This window comes from Macaca mulatta, chromosome 3 (genome assembly GCF_049350105.2).
Source record: "Macaca mulatta isolate MMU2019108-1 chromosome 3, T2T-MMU8v2.0, whole genome shotgun sequence".
Classification (NCBI taxonomy): domain Eukaryota; kingdom Metazoa; phylum Chordata; class Mammalia; order Primates; family Cercopithecidae; genus Macaca; species Macaca mulatta.
This window is the reverse complement of record NC_133408.1, coordinates 4,001,648-4,020,155: the sequence shown is the minus strand read 5'-3', so window position 1 is coordinate 4,020,155 and position 18,508 is coordinate 4,001,648. Positions and strand designations below refer to the sequence as shown.

Below are 18,508 nucleotides of genomic sequence, written 5' to 3'. Positions count from 1 at the left end.
CTGCTTCCCAGGTGGCAAGACAAGAAATGCTGGGTTGAGAAGCTGGTCCAATGACCTTGAATTTCTGGAGCGAGAACTTGGAGGCCTTGCTCTTCTCCCTTTTCTGGGCTCACAACCTCAACACACACAATCATTCTTCCACAATGTGGTGGTGAGGCATCCACACTGGGTGACCAATGGAGGCCGGGTAATTATCCAAAAAATTAAGCCTCACCAGAGCAATTTATCTGGCCATCTATTGTGAAATATATCTCAGACATTCTAAAAAGATAGGAAAGAAAAGAAAAAGTCAGCCTGTAATCTTAGTACTCTGGGAGGCCCAGCTAGGAGCTTGAGACCAGCCTGGGCAACACAGTGAGACCCCCGTCTCTACAAAAAAATATTAAAATTATCCAGGTGTGATGGCATACACCTGTAGTGCCAGCTACTTGGGCGGCTGAGGTGAGAGGATCACTTGAGCCAAGAAGTTCAAGGCTGCAGTGAGCTATGATTGTGGTACTGCACGCCAGCCTGCATGACAGAGTGAGACCCTGTCTCTAAAAAAGAAAAAAACAAACAAAAAAATAAAGAAAAGAAAAATCCAACTCCAACAGAACAAGACCAAAGCTAGATATCCTCCTGTTTCCCCAATTTCCCTCTGCGATGGCCTCCCTCTAGAACTTTCTGTCCTCTTGGAAAGTGGCCTTCACTTGAGTTCGGCAACATTTATTGGACATGGCACTTATTTGGTCCAGACACTGGGGACGTAAAGAACACAGCCTGGTGGGGGCACAAGGTAGAGAAACCATGAGGCCACGCTGGCCCTCCCAGTCTGCTGGCCCCAACCTCCCCTCCAAGTGACACCCTGACGGTGCACATCCTATCCCTCTGCCCAGAAGCCCCTCTTCCCACCACAGCTCCTTCTCTGACTCCTTGGCAGAGCGTGTGTGTCCTTCCAAGTCCAGCTCAGACATCACCGCAACTGCCAGAGCCTCTTCGTACCAAAAGTGTCCCCTCTGCATCTGTGCTTCACTCCAAGCCCCAAAATCCTTCCATTATGGCCAGCATCTACCATCAACTGCCCAATTCAAACCCCAGCCACTCTTTCTAAAATTTAACCTCAAAATCTGTGTCCTCATCTACAGAATAATAATGGTTGCTAAGCTGAACATCTGTATTCAACTGAACTTGAGTATGTGTATAGGGAGGCGCACGTGAGACCATTCAGATAACAGGCCATGTGTGGTACGTGCACACACTAGCGCTTAGAAAACATCTGCTGAGTATTCTGATGACTGGTTTGAGTTCAACCCCCTGAGCTGTGGATCCCTGAATCTGTAGGGTCTGACCCAGGGCCAGAGCACAGAGGTTCTGATATTGATCTGTCACACTCACTGTGCCCAGCATTTTGGAGAACCCTGCAGGGGAGGAGGAGGGGGACTGCCCTGTGGAGAGCTGGGTCGCTGCCGCATGTGCTTACTGGCTTGTGCATTTCCTTCCTCAGGTTGTTTGGGCTCGATAAGTGTAAATTATGTAGCAAGTGCACGAATGATCAGGGATACATACTTTGACCTGCACTGGGGCAGGAACAGGACTTCCTCCTGGACCTGGCTTCCACCAGAGCAGAGCCCAAGGCAGGGCTCCTCCTATGCAGAAAGCTCTGTTGTGGTTTTTAGAAACCACCCCCAGGAAGAGGAATGGCCAGGGGAGCAGAAAGGAGGAAATGTCAGCCCCAAAGTTGCATTCTTGAGTTGGTCTCCTCTGTGGACAACTGAGGCTCTGTCCCTCAGGGACCCTCTGAGGAGCTGGGGAGAATGGAGCTTGTCTGCACATGCTCTGCTCATAGGAGTACCGGCCTGGTATGGTCCTGGTATCCTACCCTGCCCGATCTGAGAAGCCCAGGAGAGGGCAAACGGGGCTGCTGGTGATACCTGCATACAGCAGTGGCTGGCGCAAAGATAGGCCTGGAAGCTGTGAGGAGGTATAAGAAGTGTCCAGTGCCCAGACCCATCACTCCACAAGAGACAGGCCTGTTGGTGTCATGTGGGGAAAGACCCTAGGGCTCCAAGCTCTCAGGGTGCCTGACCAAAGACTCTGCAAGACCCTTGTCGGCCTGTCACCCAGTGGGCGCTCTCTAGAGGACAGAGGGGTAAATGGCAGAGACACCTGAGGAACAGGCTTCCATGCCGCCACAGAGCACCAGGTAAACTCCAGACAAGTTCACACTGTGAGGCCCAGGCCCAAGGGGCAGGGGACAGGAGGGGCCCCATGCCTTGTTGCAGGGGAAATCTGCTGCCCTGGCCCAGCCTCTCTGGGGACACTGCATCAGGACAGGCTCACCCTGGTGGTGTCGCTTGCCTCCAGCGTGCAGTGTCTGCAGGAACATCTGAGTCCCTGGCTAGAACCCCTCGTCCTGCCTCTCGAGGGCTCAGGGTGTGCTATGGAAATGCAGATGAATTCTAACAGGATCCCAAGCTAAATGCAATCAGGGAGAAATGAAAACTTGGGCAAAACATGTCACATGTCCCAAGGTCAAAGGTGAACACTGTTTGTGACTATCGCACATCACTTCAGCTCTCTGTCACAGCCCTGCCTTGCCCCAGTATACCGCTCTGATAGTTAAGTGATGTTTTAAGTACGAAAAACTGTCACACCTGGCAGGTGAGGGGCCCTGGAAACCTGAGCTGCTGGGAAAACATGCTCCCCTCCTCCATGCGGAGGACACAAGCCCACACCCCTAAGCCACTGTCATGGGGCTACTCTGATGGGGCTTCAGGATGTGCCCCAGCCTGGAAGGAGCTTGCTGAATCTCGCCTCTGAATGGCCACGTCCTGAGCTGGAGCACCTGAAGACAGCTATGGTGCCCAGAGGCCTGGGAGCTGTGGGGTAGCCTGGCCCCACTGCAGGTGGCAGATCTGGGAGCCACAAGAAATGCTCTGCTATTTCGTACAATGCATTCTTCAAAGCTGGTGCAATAGAGTTTAATCAACTTCCTCTGAAAGAGACTATATTACATGGAGATTTGTAATAAAGAGAAATAACTTGAACTTTGGTTTGTTTGTTGTTCTTGGTGTGCACATTCATAAATCCCTAAAAACCCCGAAGCACAAGCGCTGCCTCTGCCTCTCCTGCTCTCTGCTTGGTGGTCAGGCCACTCCATGCTGCAGACGAGCTCAGGCCTATGTGGCCTGGAACCATCTCTTCTACATGAGGCAAGGACGGGAGCTCTGCCCCCACCCACAAGCACATGGAGAGGGAGAGGGAGCCCCCTGCCTGAGCAGCAGAGACCCCGGGAAGGAGGCCAAGCCCTCCTCACACAGGAGGTCTCCAGCTGCCCTCTGAGGTGAGGGCTGTCTCTCCCAAACAGCACAAAGTGCAGCCCAGACCAGAATGTTTCGGAAGGACTCAGAAACAAGAAAGTATGTGCTGAATAAGGGCAGGGTCTGCAAAACACAGGGAAGAGAAGCCACCTTGCAGCCTGGAGTGTGGGCTGTGCAAACCCTGCCGGCTGCAGCCTGCCCTCCCAGGCTGGGGATTAACACGGGAGCAGACGGCTTGGCTCAGAACCAAGTGTGACTAATTGAGAGGACAAACAGGAAGGCTTTTCACCTGCCCAGACCTCATTCAGGGTTTCCTACGAGACGATAGCATCAGGAGCCCTGGCGAGTACAGGCAGTTTTGTTCCTTGCTCTGAGTCTCTTGTGCTGATGACGTCAAAGGGGCCTAAGACAGTGTCCCCAAACCTGGACAGAGTGCGGAGGAGAAAGAAGGCTGGTGAGCAAGCGTTTGGCCTTGAAGACCAGATCGCTCATCCCAAAGCCTGCGTCCCTGGCCTGGGAGCGGGGTTTACTGATTCCCCTTGTGATTCTAGTTCCTTTAACCTTAAGACGGAGCTTTTCTTCTGGTAATTTCCCAGGAAGGGGATTTTCTCCCAGCACAGCAGAGAAAACAGGATTAAGCAAGGGGCTTTGGATCCTAAGACAGCCTCCGGAGCTGGCAGGAGAGCATGGTGGCTTCTGCATTGAGCCAGACTTCTACCCAGGTTTCCAGTGACAAGGTTGTTGGGTTTTAAGAGAGAAATGCAAATCTGATGAACATTTCACTCCCATAAGCAGACAGCTTCAGGTTTGTCCTGCAGGACCCAGAGGTCTCTGACCCCTGACACATCTACACTTGACCTGTAGCCAAAAACAGTTAAAAAGATTTATACAGCCCTAGAAACCTGGCCCTGTGTTCAATGCCCACAGGGTAAAATGTATCCTCTGGGCTCATGAGAGGGATGCAGTCACAGCGCCCTCCTGTCCCCTCATACACAGGGGTGCAGAGCCAGAAGCAAATGGGAGAGAAACATTCCCCTAAACCCTAGTTCCAGCCCACACTGCCAAAAGCCGACTCCCCCTTAGAAAACCTTAGTATGTGTGTCAGCCAGATTCCTTAGGGTTGAGGCAGAGGTGTAGCGAGGGAAGCCTGCCGGACTAGAGTCAAGACGCAGGTATGTTTAGCATGGGAAGGAAGGTATGGCAGTCCCCACACACGGAGACGCAGACACAGAGAGAGATATGCACACAGAGACACACAGAAACATACAGACAAGATACAGAAACAACACTCAGACAGTCATGCAGACATACATGCACACATACATGCAGACTCATACAGATAGGCACACACAGGCACAGTCACACACACAGACAGACACATACACACAGAGACACACACACAGATCTGTGGCCATCTCCACTGAATTGCCAGAAACATCACTGAAACAACTTAAACTCTGTCCACACCTGATTCAGGCAATAAGTGTCTGTGGGTCAGGGCCGGGGTTGTGGGTGGATCCCACCACGGTGTGACTGTGGGGAGAGTCCAGGGCAGCTCAGCAGCCTCCAGGGAAGGACACAGCCCAGGAGATGTGCTAGGGGAGTCTGGGGCCCTGGCGGGTGACTTGGACAGGTAGTGAAAGCACACCCAAGGAATACTGGGGCCCAGCCAGTTGAGTGGCAGGGGCTCTAGCCAGCCTGGGCATGGGTGCCTTTTCCACCCAGGGTAAACCGCAGCCACAGGGGCAGGGGTCCCCGAGGAGAAAGCGGCACAAGGAAGGGCTCTCAAGGCACCTTCTTGAAGACCAGGAAGACTTTGTGAAAGAAAATAAATCTCGGGACCCCAAAATCACTAAGCCAAAGGGAAAAGTCAAGCTGGTGTAAACCAAAAATGAAATTCTAAGTCCCCTGACCAGAACGGACCCCTCCTCTCAGCAAGGGCATTCCAAAGCTAACCTGAAAAACTTGTTCAGGCCATGATGAGAAGGGAAGTCAGGCATGACTCATTATACCCTCTTCCCTTTTGGAATTACTGCTAGAACAGGGTCTTTAAGTCTGATAAGAAACATTTACAATCTATTGTCTTGGAAGCGTGCAACCTGGAGGCTTCACCTAGGGTCTCCACAAACCCTTATCTTAACCCAGACATTCCTAAGTCTTTAAACAATAACTTAACTCTTCCAACCAACTGCCAATCAGAAAAGCTTTGAATCTACCTAAGACCTGGAAGCCCCCACCTTCCAGTTGTCCCACTTTTCCAGACAGAACCAAAGTACATTTACATGTACTTGATGTCTCATGTCTCCCTAAAATGTACAAGCTGTACCCCATCTACCTTGGATACATGATCTTAGAGCCTCCTGGGGTTGTGTCACGGGCCACTGGTCACTCATATTTGGCTCAGAATAAATCTATTCAAATATTTTAGATAGTTTGACTCTTTTAGTCGACACTGGAACTGCGTCAGGCCTCCCATTTTATTCCTAAATGAGATAGCTACAAAGATTAAAAAAAAAAAAAAAAAAAAAAAGCTACATACCTCCTTCACAATTTGCCTCAAGATCTATACCCTAAAACAGTTCTGTTGATTTTCACCCTGGCAATGTCAATTGGTAAGTTATCTTCACAGGTGTGGGACAAAGGACAGGACTCAAAGTCATCCCTCTGGTCACCTGAGACAAATGCATATCTGATGGCTTCCTCTGCCCTATTGTTTATGTATAAAAATGCAGATTTGGCCTGGCACAGTTGTTCACACCTGTAATCCCAGCACTTTGGGAAGCTGAGGCGGGTGGATCCCCTGAGGTCAGGAGTTCGAGACCAGCTTGGCTAACATGTTGAAACCTGTGTCTACTAAAAATATTTTTTAAATTAGCTGGGCATGGTGGTGCGTGCCTGTAATCCCAACTACTCGGGAGGCTGAGGCAGGAGAATCACTTGAACCCAGGAGGCAGAAGTTGCAGTGAGCCGAGATTGTGCCACTGCACTCCAGCCTGGGCAACAACAGTGTAAAACTCCATCTCCAAAAAAAAAAAAAAAAAAGTGCAGATTCACTGAGCCAGACTTAGGCATAAGTGATTATTCCTCTACCTGCCTCTCACATGTAAATTGTATATTCAGTGAAAGGCTGATCAAAGACCCAAAAGAATGCAACCTTCTGTCTCTTGTTTACCTATGCTCTGGAATGCCCTCCCACTCCTCCCAGCTTCCAGTCTCCCATCTTTCTGGACTGAACCAATGTACATCTTACACACATTGACTGATGACTCATATCTCTCTAAAATGTATAAAAGCAAGATGTGGCCCGACCACCTTGGACGCATGTCATCAGGACCTCCCAGGGCTGTGTCACGGGTTCATCCTTAACCTTGGCAAAATTAGCTTTCTCAATTGATTGAGGCAAGTCTCAGATACTTTTGGGTTCACAACCTGATGAGAGAACAGAAAGGCCCCAGTCTGCTGATTGCCACCCTCAACATAGCACACCCACATGCCCCTAAATACAGCACACATACCCCAACACAGCACACACACAGGCTACTGCTCCAAGCAGCAGAATAGCTCATGGAACATTCAGGTGCTGCCTCCCTGTCCTGGGCTCAGGACCAAACCAAAACTACCTCGAAGGAACAGGTACCTAAGCCAACACATGCACCCCCAGCCCCTTTACAATGAGTTTCACAGAACCTTAGGTACACAGAGGTAAGAAACTTCATCCAAATGTGAGAAAACAGCCTTCTACTCTCATAATTGAAGGAAGTGTGCTCAAATGCCAAAGTGTAGCACTAAGTTTCTGGAAAACTTACTTCCCTGGCTGAGGGTGGTGGAGGGAAGGACACTGATTCATCAAGAAGAGGAAAATGTTCCAAGTACAGTGTATAAAAAGTAAGCATGCGATATTTTTTTTTTTTTTTTTTTTTTGAGACGGAGTCTCGCTCTGTCGCCCAGGCTGGAGTGCAGTGGCGCGATCTCGGCTCACTGCAAGCTCCGTCTCCCGGGTTCACGCCATTCTCCTGCCTCAGCCTCCCGAGTAGCTGGGACTACAGGCGCCCACAACCGCGCCCAGCTAATTTTTTGTATTTTTAGTAGAGACGGGGTTTCACCGTGGTCTCGATCTCCTGACCTTGTGATCCGCCCGCCTCGGCCTCCCAAAGTGCTGGGATTACAGGCGTGAGCCACCGCGCCCGGCCGCAATATATTTTTTAAGAATTTCCATTAAAATGGTTCTTTCAAAAAACAGCTCTGATGCCTAAGCGGTGAGCTTCAGCTCCCAGGAAAAATGCACACTTTGTGAATTGTATGCTCACTCCACTCTGTCCTTAAGTAATCTTAACCTCGTCTAAGTTTCAGATGCCTCTTTATTTCTCTTCTATCAGTATTTGGATTAAAAAAAAAAAAAAAAAAAAAAAAAAAAAACAGAGCAGAAGCACCTGCTATTGCAAGGTATGCTCTTACCCACCCCTCTCCCCACCCGCTCTGGCTTGGTCATGTCAGCCCTGGGCTGCAACCACCCACCTGCCCAGAGCAGGGGACATCTCGAAGGGAGAGGTCCTGTTAACTCTAAGCCTAGTGATGTCCTGTGCTGGCTTTCTGGCCTAGAGCAGGGAGGAGAATTTGTCCTGCTCCTGCCCTAGTTTGTCTCAGCTCTGTGGAATCTAAAAGAAAGGCTGAAAGAGAGGACTACTCAATGATTCTAAGCAAGGTAAGACAGGTTGTAGTGATCCCTGAGCATGCAGTTCATGGAGACAGGAATGATAATTTTATAAACTGCTGTAGATACTGAACAGAACCTTTTAAAAATCAAGGCTTTTGATACTGATAATTAATCTCTGTCTCTCCCTTTTTTTCTTTTTTTTTTTTTTTTTTTTTGAGACGGAGTCTCGCTCTGTCGCCCAGGCTGGAGTGCAGTGGCGCGATCTCGGCTCACTGCAAGCTCGGCCTACCGGGTTCACGCCATTCTCCTGCCTCAGCCTCCCGAGTAGCTGGGACTACAGGCGCCCACAACCGCGCCCGGCTAATTTTTTTTTTTTTTGTATTTTCAGTAGAGACGGGGTTTCACCGTGGTCTCGATCTCCTGACCTTGTGATCCACCCGCCTCGGCCTCCCAAAGTGCTGGGATTACAGGCGTGAGCCACCGCGCCCGGCCTCTCCCTTTTTTTCTGAGATGAAGTCTTGCTCTGTTGCCCAGGCTGAAGTTCAGTACTGCGATCTCAGCTCACTGCCACCTCTGCCTCCACAGTGCAAGCGATTCTCCTGCCTCTGCCTCCTGAGTAGCTGGGACAACAGGCATATGCCACCATGCCCACCTAATTTTTGCATTTTTAGTAGAGATGGGGTTTCCCCTTGTTGGCCAGGCTGGTTTTGGACTCCTGGCCTCAAGTGATTCACCAGCATCAGCCTCCCAAAGTGCTGGGATGACAGGCGTGAGCCACCGCACCTGGCCAACTCTCCCTCTTCTTTCTAAATGTTCCTGTGTGATCAGGCAGCCACAAGAACCTGTCATGTATCAGCACATCTTGTCTCAACACCAGCCTGGTGGGGAGCAAGGGTTACTGCCCCCCACCACATCATCTACTCCCCATTCTGTTCCCTCCCTCTTGACCCCATGGGCCTGCTGGTGGAAACGGAGCAGCACACTGGCCAGAGTGGCTGCAGACCCTCTGCCAGGGGGTGAAGCAGCTCATCGCCAGAACTGCAAATGCCCAGGCGCAGGACAGACACTGGCCTGGAGGCAAAGGACCCTAGATAAGGTTATGGGCCCAGGGAAAGGGAGGTGACACCAAGAGGCGCAGATCTAACCGCATCCTGTCACTCGAGTCCAGTGTCCTCACCTGCAGTGTGTGGCTGGTGATGCCGACCTCACGGGATGGCTGTGAGGACTGACTGAGCTGAAGGATATCAGGCAGAGGTTCTGAACTGCCACCAGGAAGCCAATGCTTTGTTTTCAGCTATGGGACTGCCGTTAATGTGGGACGCCTTACAGTATCGTAGACATCATTAAATGCTTTCAATGTTCCAGTGCCTGGTTATGTGCCTGGTACTACACTAAGCCACACAAATTCCACAAGCCCAGGGCAAAGGGCTCCTTATCAAAAAGTAAATGATCCTGAGGGGAATCCCACAAACCCCCAGAAATTGCAGATGAAACATCAGATAAGCATGTCCATATATTTTTGTATAGAGAAGGTTTCTCAGATTCTCCGAGTGGCCCATGACCCTATAACAGCTAAGAACCACAGTTCTAGGGCTTATGATCCAAAAAGAGAGTAGGTACGAGTCATGGCCAGAAGAAAGGCTGCTGGTGCCAGTGACTGAGCATGAAGGCACGGGATGGCAGAGGAGATGCTTTCCTCCCCGGTGGGCAGGTGGCAGGCCCCACTCCAGCAGGGACCTATCACCTTCACGTCAGCCCACGCTATGCAGGACCAAGTGTGTGTATGGCAGCTGGGCACAGTGTCCAGTGAGAACGTGCACACTTGGGCCTCAGATCTGGGTGTGGCTGGAGTCTGTGGGGAGAGTGAAAGCTTTACCCTGGGGAGGCACGTTTGGAAACAAACTCACTTCAGCAGTCTCCAGGACTTTTGCCATTTGAGGTGCTAGGGGTCAGGAGGGTAGCAATGACTAGAGGCTGACAGTGTGGTCATCGGACAATCTTAAGAGCAGATTCTACTTTTTTAATTTTTTTTTTATTTTTTACATTTTTAAGTGTGAATCAGAGGCTGCTCCTGCCCCAGGCCCTATAGCCATCGCACAGAGCAAGGCGAGAGGTCTCCCAACCCGCACCCGAGCACTCTCTGCTGCCCTTCAAACATACACCAAGCCCACATTTACAGGGCCTCTGCACTTCTTCCCAAAGCCTGCACTGCTCTCAGACATCGAAACAGTAATATTTTGCATAATACCATTTACTCTGAAAAGTTGGGCTGCAAGTATGACTTTGATTAAAAAAGACTATGTGAGTGGGAGTCATTTTTTCCAGCTAACAGTCATTTTGTGCTGAGTATGATCCAAGAGCATTAAACACACATTTATGGTGGGAAAAGCAGCAACTTAGGGAGCTCCACTGGAACAATATAAAATCCTATAATAAAGGCTATTCATGGCCGGGTGCAGTAGCTCATGCCCATAATCCCAGCACTTTGGGGAGCTGAGGCAGGTGGGTCACTTGAGTCCAGGAGTTAGAGACCAGCCTGGACAACATGGTGAAACCCCATCTCCCCCCAAAAATACAGAAAATTAGCCAGGTATTGTGGCACACACCTAGAGTCCCAGCTGCTCTGGAGGCTGAGGCAGGAGATCACTTGAGCCCAGGAGGCAGAGGCTGCATTGAGCCGAGATCACTCCACTGCACTCCAGCCTTGGTGACAGAATGAGATCCTATCTCAAAAAAAAAAAAAAAAAAAGGCTATTCATGAAACCAAATAATTTAAAAATATGGCGAGCATATGAGCATAGTATTCATAAGTGTTTGACTTTTGAAAATCACATTTGTAATAACATTTTCAAATAATAATTATAAAATTCAGCAAGTGGTGGTGAGAAAACTGAAATATCCACATGTAAAAGAATGATGCTAGACCCTTAGCTTAATGGTATGTAACAATTGACTCAAAATGGATCAAAGATCTAAAATGAAGAGATAAAACTACAAAATGAAGAAAAAAACACAGGAGAAAATTCTTGTGACCAAATCATTTGATAATGACTTCTTGGATATGACACCAAAAGATAGGCAATAAAAGAAAAAAATCAATAAACTAGACTTAACCAAAATGAACTCTTGCACATCAAAGGACACTATTAATAGAATGCAGAAGCCCAGAAAATGGGAGTTAATACCTGCAAATCCCACATCTGATAAGGCGTTCGCTTCTGTAACTCAACAACAGAAAGCAAACAATCCAACTCAAAAATGGGCAAAGGCCTTGAATAGACTTTTCTCCAAAGAAGAGATACAAACGGCCAATAAGTACAAGGAAAGATGCTCAACATTATTCATCATTAGGGAAATGCAAATGAAAACCTCAATAAGATGCATTTCACACCCATTATCAATGGCTATTATCAATAAAACAGAAAATAACAAATGTTGATGAACACGTGGAGAAACCGGAGCCCTCAAGCACTGCTGCTGGTGGGGATGGAAAGTGGTGCGGCTGCTGTGGAAAGCAGGTGGCAGTTCCTCAGAGAGTTACACAAAGAATTACCATGTGATTCAGCAATTTCACTCCTAAGTACACACCCCAAAAGATTGAAAGCAGAAATTCAAACAGATACCTGTACCCCAGTGTTCACAGCAATACTATTCACAACAGCCAAAAGGTGAAAACAAGCCAAGGGTCCCTCAACAGATGGATATATGAACGACAGGTGCTGCGTCCACACACTGGATGATACAGCCGTAAGAGGGAATGAGTTCTGACACACACTACAACACGGGTGAACCTTGAGGACACGATGCTAAGTGAAATATGCCAGACCCAAAAGAACACAGATCGTATGACTCCACTTCTATGAGGTGCGTGGAGTAGTCAAATACATGGAGACAGAGAAGAGCAGATACTAGGGGCCAGGGGAGAAAGGTTTAGGGAACGGGTTGTTATATAATGGGTACAGAGTTTCTGTTTGGAATGAAGAAAAGTTTCAGAAACAGATAATGGTAATGATTATAAAACACTGTGACACATTTAATGCCACTGATTCTTCACTTTAAAATGGTTAAAACATAAATTTTATGTTAGGCATACTTAACAATTTTAAAACTTTTTAAATTACAAATTAAAAAGGACAGTAACAACAGTTTTCATTTTGTAGCATGCACTAATTAGTACATTCAAAGACTCCGATTTCTTATTCTACATCTGGAGATAAATTTAAATGTGTGCGTTCTCAGAGCAGAGAGGCAGCCATAGCTCTTAAAGAGAGAGTTTGTGAAGACAGAGGTGTACAGTTATCTCTTGCCCTTCTTACCTGAGCCTGGACTCAAAAAGCATCCAAAGACCCTGCAATGCCCTACAGGATGCCACATCCTACACTGTATCAGGGTCTCTACTCAGGATCCTACACTAGCTGGAGAAGTTCTGAGGCATTCTCAGCATCTATGCCATGGAAGACAGCAAAGCAAACTTTAGGACTTCTCAGAAAATTAGTAAGTCTGCAAAAGTTTTTAGCAACCTTTTCCATTTATATTAATGTGTGGCAAAATAGCTAATGGCAGGTCCAGCCAAATCAATGGAAAGAGCAGGCACATTTACAAGCTTTATTCAAAAACTCTGTAAACCAAAAATACAATTCTAAGTCCCTCAACCATCCAAATGGACCCCTCCTCTCAGCCAAGGGCATTCCAAAGTTGGCCTGAAAAACTAGTTTAGGCCGTGATGGGACGTGGAGGTCAGACAAGCCTCATTATGTCATGATGGGAAGTGGAGGTCAGACATGCCTCATTATGCCCTCCGCCCTCTGGAATCCAGGTACAACTGACTGGTATAAACATTAAAACAGAGATCTTGAGACTTTTTGTTGCAGTAAGACACCAAATTCTAGCCTGACTCTAGTATAGCATCACATGACAGATACCAGGCCCTGAAAGAAATCAAAATATTTTACCCAAAAATATATTTCTTCGACATACTTTGAAATGGCCCTGCAAAGCTGTCTCTTGTGGGGAAAAATTTACATTCTGTAGAGAATTCTTTTCCTCTTCTCTGATCCAGGAGAGAATTAACTAAGAGTCTGGTACCTTTTTAAGTCTGATAAGAAACATTTCCAATCTATTCTCTCTGAAGCCTGCTACCTGAAGGCTTCATCTGCATAATAAAAACCTTGGTCCCCACAACAGATACTCCCTCCTAGGGATTCCAGGTCTTCTGATAATAACTCTTTTAATCAATTGCTAATTAGAAAATCTTTGAATCTGCCTGTGACCTGGAACACACCACCCGCCCCCTCCAATTGTCCCGCCTTTCCAGACAAAACAAACGTATTATACATCTCACATCTATTGATTGATGTTTTATGTCTTCCTACAATGCATAAAACCAAACTGTGGCCCGTCCACCTTGGACACATGTTTCCAGAACTTCCTGGGGCTGTGTCACAGGCCACTGGTCACTCACATTCGGCTCAGAATAAGTCTCTTCAAATATTTTACAGAGTTTGACTCTTTTCGTCAACACTTCCTTGACCACGGCCTGACTTCCAGCCTTGTTCTAATTTTCTTCAGGCTCCAGACCTGTGATCCTATGCTTGGTACTATAACTTTAAAATCCTCTGGAATGAGTGAATGGCACAGGCGATATAACTGTATGGAACAAGAAGAACTCTGTGGCATGAGGCTTATCCCAAGCTATGCCATGAGGAGGCATAGGTCTCCAAAGCCACACAAAAAGTCTCCATATTGCTCACAGTCAGAACAAGGGTTTGCTCTTTTCAGACTGAAGAGAAAGCAACACTGATGGTTAATGAGCTGCCAGACAGCAAGAGGCCTGCTCAGAGCCTCTTGTGTGGGGGAAGGGGTGAGGAAGGAGGGAGTCAAGTCTGACGTCTGGCCTGCCAGGTTTCACATCTTTACATACAAACTGACGGTGCCAAGGAGAAAAATAGTTCCTTAACTTAATAAACGTAAGAGGAATTCTGTTAAAATTACATTTCAAGGTTGGGCACAGTGGCTCACGCCTGTAATCCCAGCACTTTGGGAGACCGAGGCAGGCGGATCACTTGAGATCTGGAATTTAGACCAGGCTGGACAACATGGTGAAAACACGTCTCTACTGAAAGTACAAAAATTAGCCAGGCATGGTGGTACAAGCCTGTAATCCCAGCTACTCAGGAGGCTGAGGCAGGAGAATCACTTGAACGAGGAGGCAGAGGCTGCAGTGAGCCGAGATGGCGCCACTGTACTCCAGCCTGGGCGACAAAGCAAGACTCTTGTCTCCAAAAATAAAAAAAAAAAATAAAAATATAGGCCAGGCGCCGTGGCTCATGCCTGTAATCCAGTACTTTGGGAGGCCGAGGTGGGTGGATCACCTGAGGTCAGGAGTTCAAGACCAGCTTGGCCAACATGGTGAAACCCTGTCTCTACTAAAAGTAACACAAATTAGCTGGGCGTGGTGGCAGGTGCCTATAATCCCAGTGACTCAGGAGGCTAAGGCAGGAGAATCGCTTGAACCCAGGAGGCGGAGGTTGCAGTGAGCCAAGATCACGCCATTGCACTTCCAGCCTGGGCAACAAGAGGGAAACTCCGTCTAAAACAAACAAACAAACATTTCAAAATATATGCACTATTTCACTTTGATTTTAAAATTCACAAGTTCTGCAAAGCACATGCTTTTATGAATACCTTTTCAAAAACTGACATTTTCTTTAGATCACTAGTTATAGAAAAATTAAAGAACCTATGTATTCCTGTTGACCTTCATATGAAGAGCTGGAGGCAGGTCACTCCTTAAAACTGGCCTTATGTACTTTTCCTGGGACATACATTCAAAATACGGATTTGTTGTATGTTTCTTCCTGAGAGAGTTTTCATGAGAACTCTCGCTATTCTTAGCACCTCAAAATCAGGAGAAAATCAATGATCCTTCTTAATCACATCCATCCACTAATTAGCCAAACTACACAACATCCAAGAGTCTGGCCAACGCTCACTCCTCTCTATACACTGTTGACCCCATCTTTGGCAGGAAAAGGTCCTGTAGTTCTAGAGGCAGCATCTCTCATTACTTTATTAAATAAACAGCAATCAAAAAGAAGATAGTACCATGCTATTAAGCATAGAAACACAACATTCTCAATTTTATTCACCAATAATCAGGACCTACAGAAGCACACAGCACAGATGGATCGATTTCTGCCTCCATGAATTTTAAATTGCCTTTTGCAACATTCCCCTGGCTCAGATGAGCTAGTGTTCCACAATATGCTGGCTCGTGAAATCCAAGCAACTGTGCCTTCCTCTACACTTCTTCACTCAGCCTCAGCCTTAAATTGCACACTGCCTATAAAAATCTACTTAAAAGAAAAATGAAGTTACTCTAAATGCCATATGCAACCAAACAGCTTATTCTTGTAGATGGGGCTGCCACTGGTGGAGTGCACCTGCATTTGTTTTGCTCTTACAGCATGCCCAGAGCCCAGCAGCCCTTCAGCATCACACCGAAGGAAGCGGCCCAGGAAAAGGAGGGAATGTGTTCACTAACGTGACTCTAAGGATTGATTTAAATGGTGACGTGGTGAGGCTTTGTGTCCCACCCACATCGCAGCCTGAATTATAATGCCCGTAACTCCCATGTGTCGAGGGAGAGACCAGGTGGAAGTGACTGAATTATGGGGGTGGTTTCCCCCATGCTGTTCTCAAGATAGTGAGTTCTCAAGAGAGCTGATGGTTTTATAAATATTCGGTAGGTTCTCCTGCATTCATTCTCCTTCCTGCCACCTTGAGAAGAAGGTGCCTTGCTTCCCCTTCAACCATGATTGTAAGTTTCCTGAGACCTCCCCAGCCACAGTGAACTGTGAGTCAATTAAACCTCATTCCTCTATAAATTACCAAGTCTCAGGCATTTCTTTATAGCAGCATGAAACAGACTAATACAAATGGCAACTCTCACCAATCATGGTATCCGTGAGAAATGAAGTGCATTCTCCCTTGTTCTCTGCCAGTGGCCTAGAAAACAAGCTGGATGGCAACCAGTAGGTAGATAAGACAGATACGGCAGGGCCCTGGCATACAGGCACACCCATGCACAAAAACGGAGCTGGAACTATCATTTCATTTACAGAATCTCAACTAACTGCATGTGTTCTAATCTATTATACAAGTTGTTTTTACAGTATTTGTTGTAAGAAAAATAGGACTTCTAAGTTTATAGCCAGAGGGCCCGGAACAGTTTAAGGAGAGTTTTTTTTCCACCAACCAAGAGTAACATAGTAACATGCAAAGATCAACTTCCTAGTATCAAGTTTAGATTTTAGACAGCAGGGGTTGTAATACAACTCTTCTGACTTTCTTTATTCAAAAATAAAACAGGCACAAAAAATATAGAACTAAAATGTCCAGTGTCATCCGAAATAGCAGGTTCACCAAAAGGTTATAAAAGTAAACTTACATTTTGGGGTGATTGATTACAATTACTAGAGAGAGAATGAATTGCTTTTCAAAGAAATGTATCTCAGGAAAATGCTGACCAATGGGGTAGATGGTTATTTAATTTCCCTGTTTTATAGGTGAACCTATCAGTCATGGTCTTTTGAGTAGCAAGAAACTGCCCTAAGCAAGCCCTCTGCCAGCCAGCAGACATGGACCACTTTCCTGGAAGGCCAGGTTCTTTCATGGCCTCTTCCTTGGCAGGCTTAACTAACCACCTACAAGTACTCTCACTTCCAAGGCAAGTTATGTGGGATACATATCAATTCAGGTCCATCTCTAGCCAATCACATTTTGCCAACTCTAACACATGGCACGTGCTGACGGTTTTGCAGTGTCAAATGAGGGATCTGGGGAGGAGAAGGGACACCGGCATTGTCACCAAAACCCTGGCGGCCGAGCGCACCTACACATCACGCTGCAGGGTGCGGAGGTCTTCCAGGAGCTCCTGGGCTGCGGTTTGCAGGCGGGGGTTGCGGCTCTTGGACATCGCCAGGATGCGTTGCAGGGGCAGGGAGCTCCGGAACTCAGAGGCCGACTTGGAGAAGACTTCAGGTTCCAGAACCACAGACTGGACAAGCCTCAGTACATGAAGGCACACCTCTGCATCTGGGTCTAGGGGGAAGGTAATGATTCCGGTTAGAATAAAATTTTATTTTTTCTTTTTGCTTTATTTTTTGAGACAGAGTCTCGCTCTGTCACCCAGGCTGCAGTACCGTGGCATGATCTCTGCTCACTGCAACCTCCGCCTCCCAGGCTCAAGAGACTCTCCTGCCTTAGCCTCCCAAGTAACTGGGATAACAGGTGTGTGCCACCATGCCTCCCTAATTTTTTGTATTTTTAGTAGAGATGGAGTTTCATCATGTTGGTCAGGCTGGTCTCAAACTCCTGACCTCAAGTGATCCACCCTCCTCGGCCTCCCAAAGTGCTGGGATTACAGGCGTGAGCCACCACGCCTGGCCTAGAATAAAATTTTCTACTGCAATCTACCCCTCAAGGGGTTCCTGGCCTTTCTGAATAACAGGTTTGACAGTTTAGAAAACTACAGGCTAATCTAGAAACAGAGTCAATGATATAAAAGCTTAGCTCATAAAAGCAGCATCAAAAAACTCAATAGTCTAATAACCATCATCTTCAAATACTACAGTCATACAATTTTAAAGTGCTAAACTAGAAAGATGAAGGCTTTCTACGTTTGCTAGTAAGGACTAAACTCTGATTTTTTTAAATCTTGCCCAAATTCCTATCTAAGGGGTCTGGGGAGTCATGTCCTACAAATCATAAATTCTCATCAGATGGGTTTTATTTAACCCTATATATCGTGACTCTCCAACCTGACTCTGGCATAACAATATGAGACAAGGAAGAAAATAATAATATTTTACCCCGAAATATGTTTCTTTGCCATATTCTGAAATGGCCCTGCAAAGCTGTTCTTTGTGGGGGAAAATCTGCATTTGTAAAGAATCTCTACTAACATAGCTAGATCTTTTTCTTTGAGACCCTCCCAGTCCTAAAGAGATTAAGATCTGAATAAGAAACATTTGTCATCTATTGTCTCTAAGGCAGCCACTATAAGAATTCAAAAAGCACTTTGATGTTCACAATCTTTACTTTAACCTGAACATTCCCTTTCTATCAATCCCAGGTCTTTATCAATCAGAAAATGTTTAAATTCACCTACAGCCTGAAAGCCCCACACCCCCCGGCTTTGAGTTGTCCCACTTTTCTGGACCAAACCAATGTACTTCTTAAACGTTTTTGATGGATGTCTCACACCTCTCTAAAATGTATAAAACCAAGCTGCACCCCAACCACCTTGGGCACATGTTCTGACGACCTCACTCATATTTGGCTTAGAACAAATCTCTTCAATTATTTTATAGAGTTTACTCTGTTGACACTAGCATTCTGTCCACTTATAACATTGTTTTAAAAAGTATTACTTCTTTTTCACTCCAACTGCAGCACGTCCCTCGGGGGCCACATACACATGCAGCACGTATCAGGGCCACTGAGTTTACACAATGTCACTGGGTATATAAAATTCACATTGTTTATTTTCCAT

At 46.8% G+C, this 18,508-nt stretch overlaps 1 protein-coding gene across 9 annotated transcripts in view; it reads right to left on the bottom strand.

The window, feature by feature from the left end:
* Nucleotides 1-16,278: 16,278 nt before the first annotated feature.
* Nucleotides 16,279-18,508, bottom strand: part of HSF2BP (heat shock transcription factor 2 binding protein) — a 121,093-nt gene continuing 118,863 nt past the window's right edge. For all 9 annotated transcript variants that reach the window (XM_015132793.3, XM_077995592.1, XM_001118442.5 and 6 more), the window contains one exon: nt 16,279-17,055. In XM_015132793.3, the coding sequence (XP_014988279.2) occupies nt 16,847-17,055 (209 nt within the window). In that variant the 3' untranslated portion in view covers nt 16,279-16,846. The remainder of the gene's footprint in view (nt 17,056-18,508) is intronic.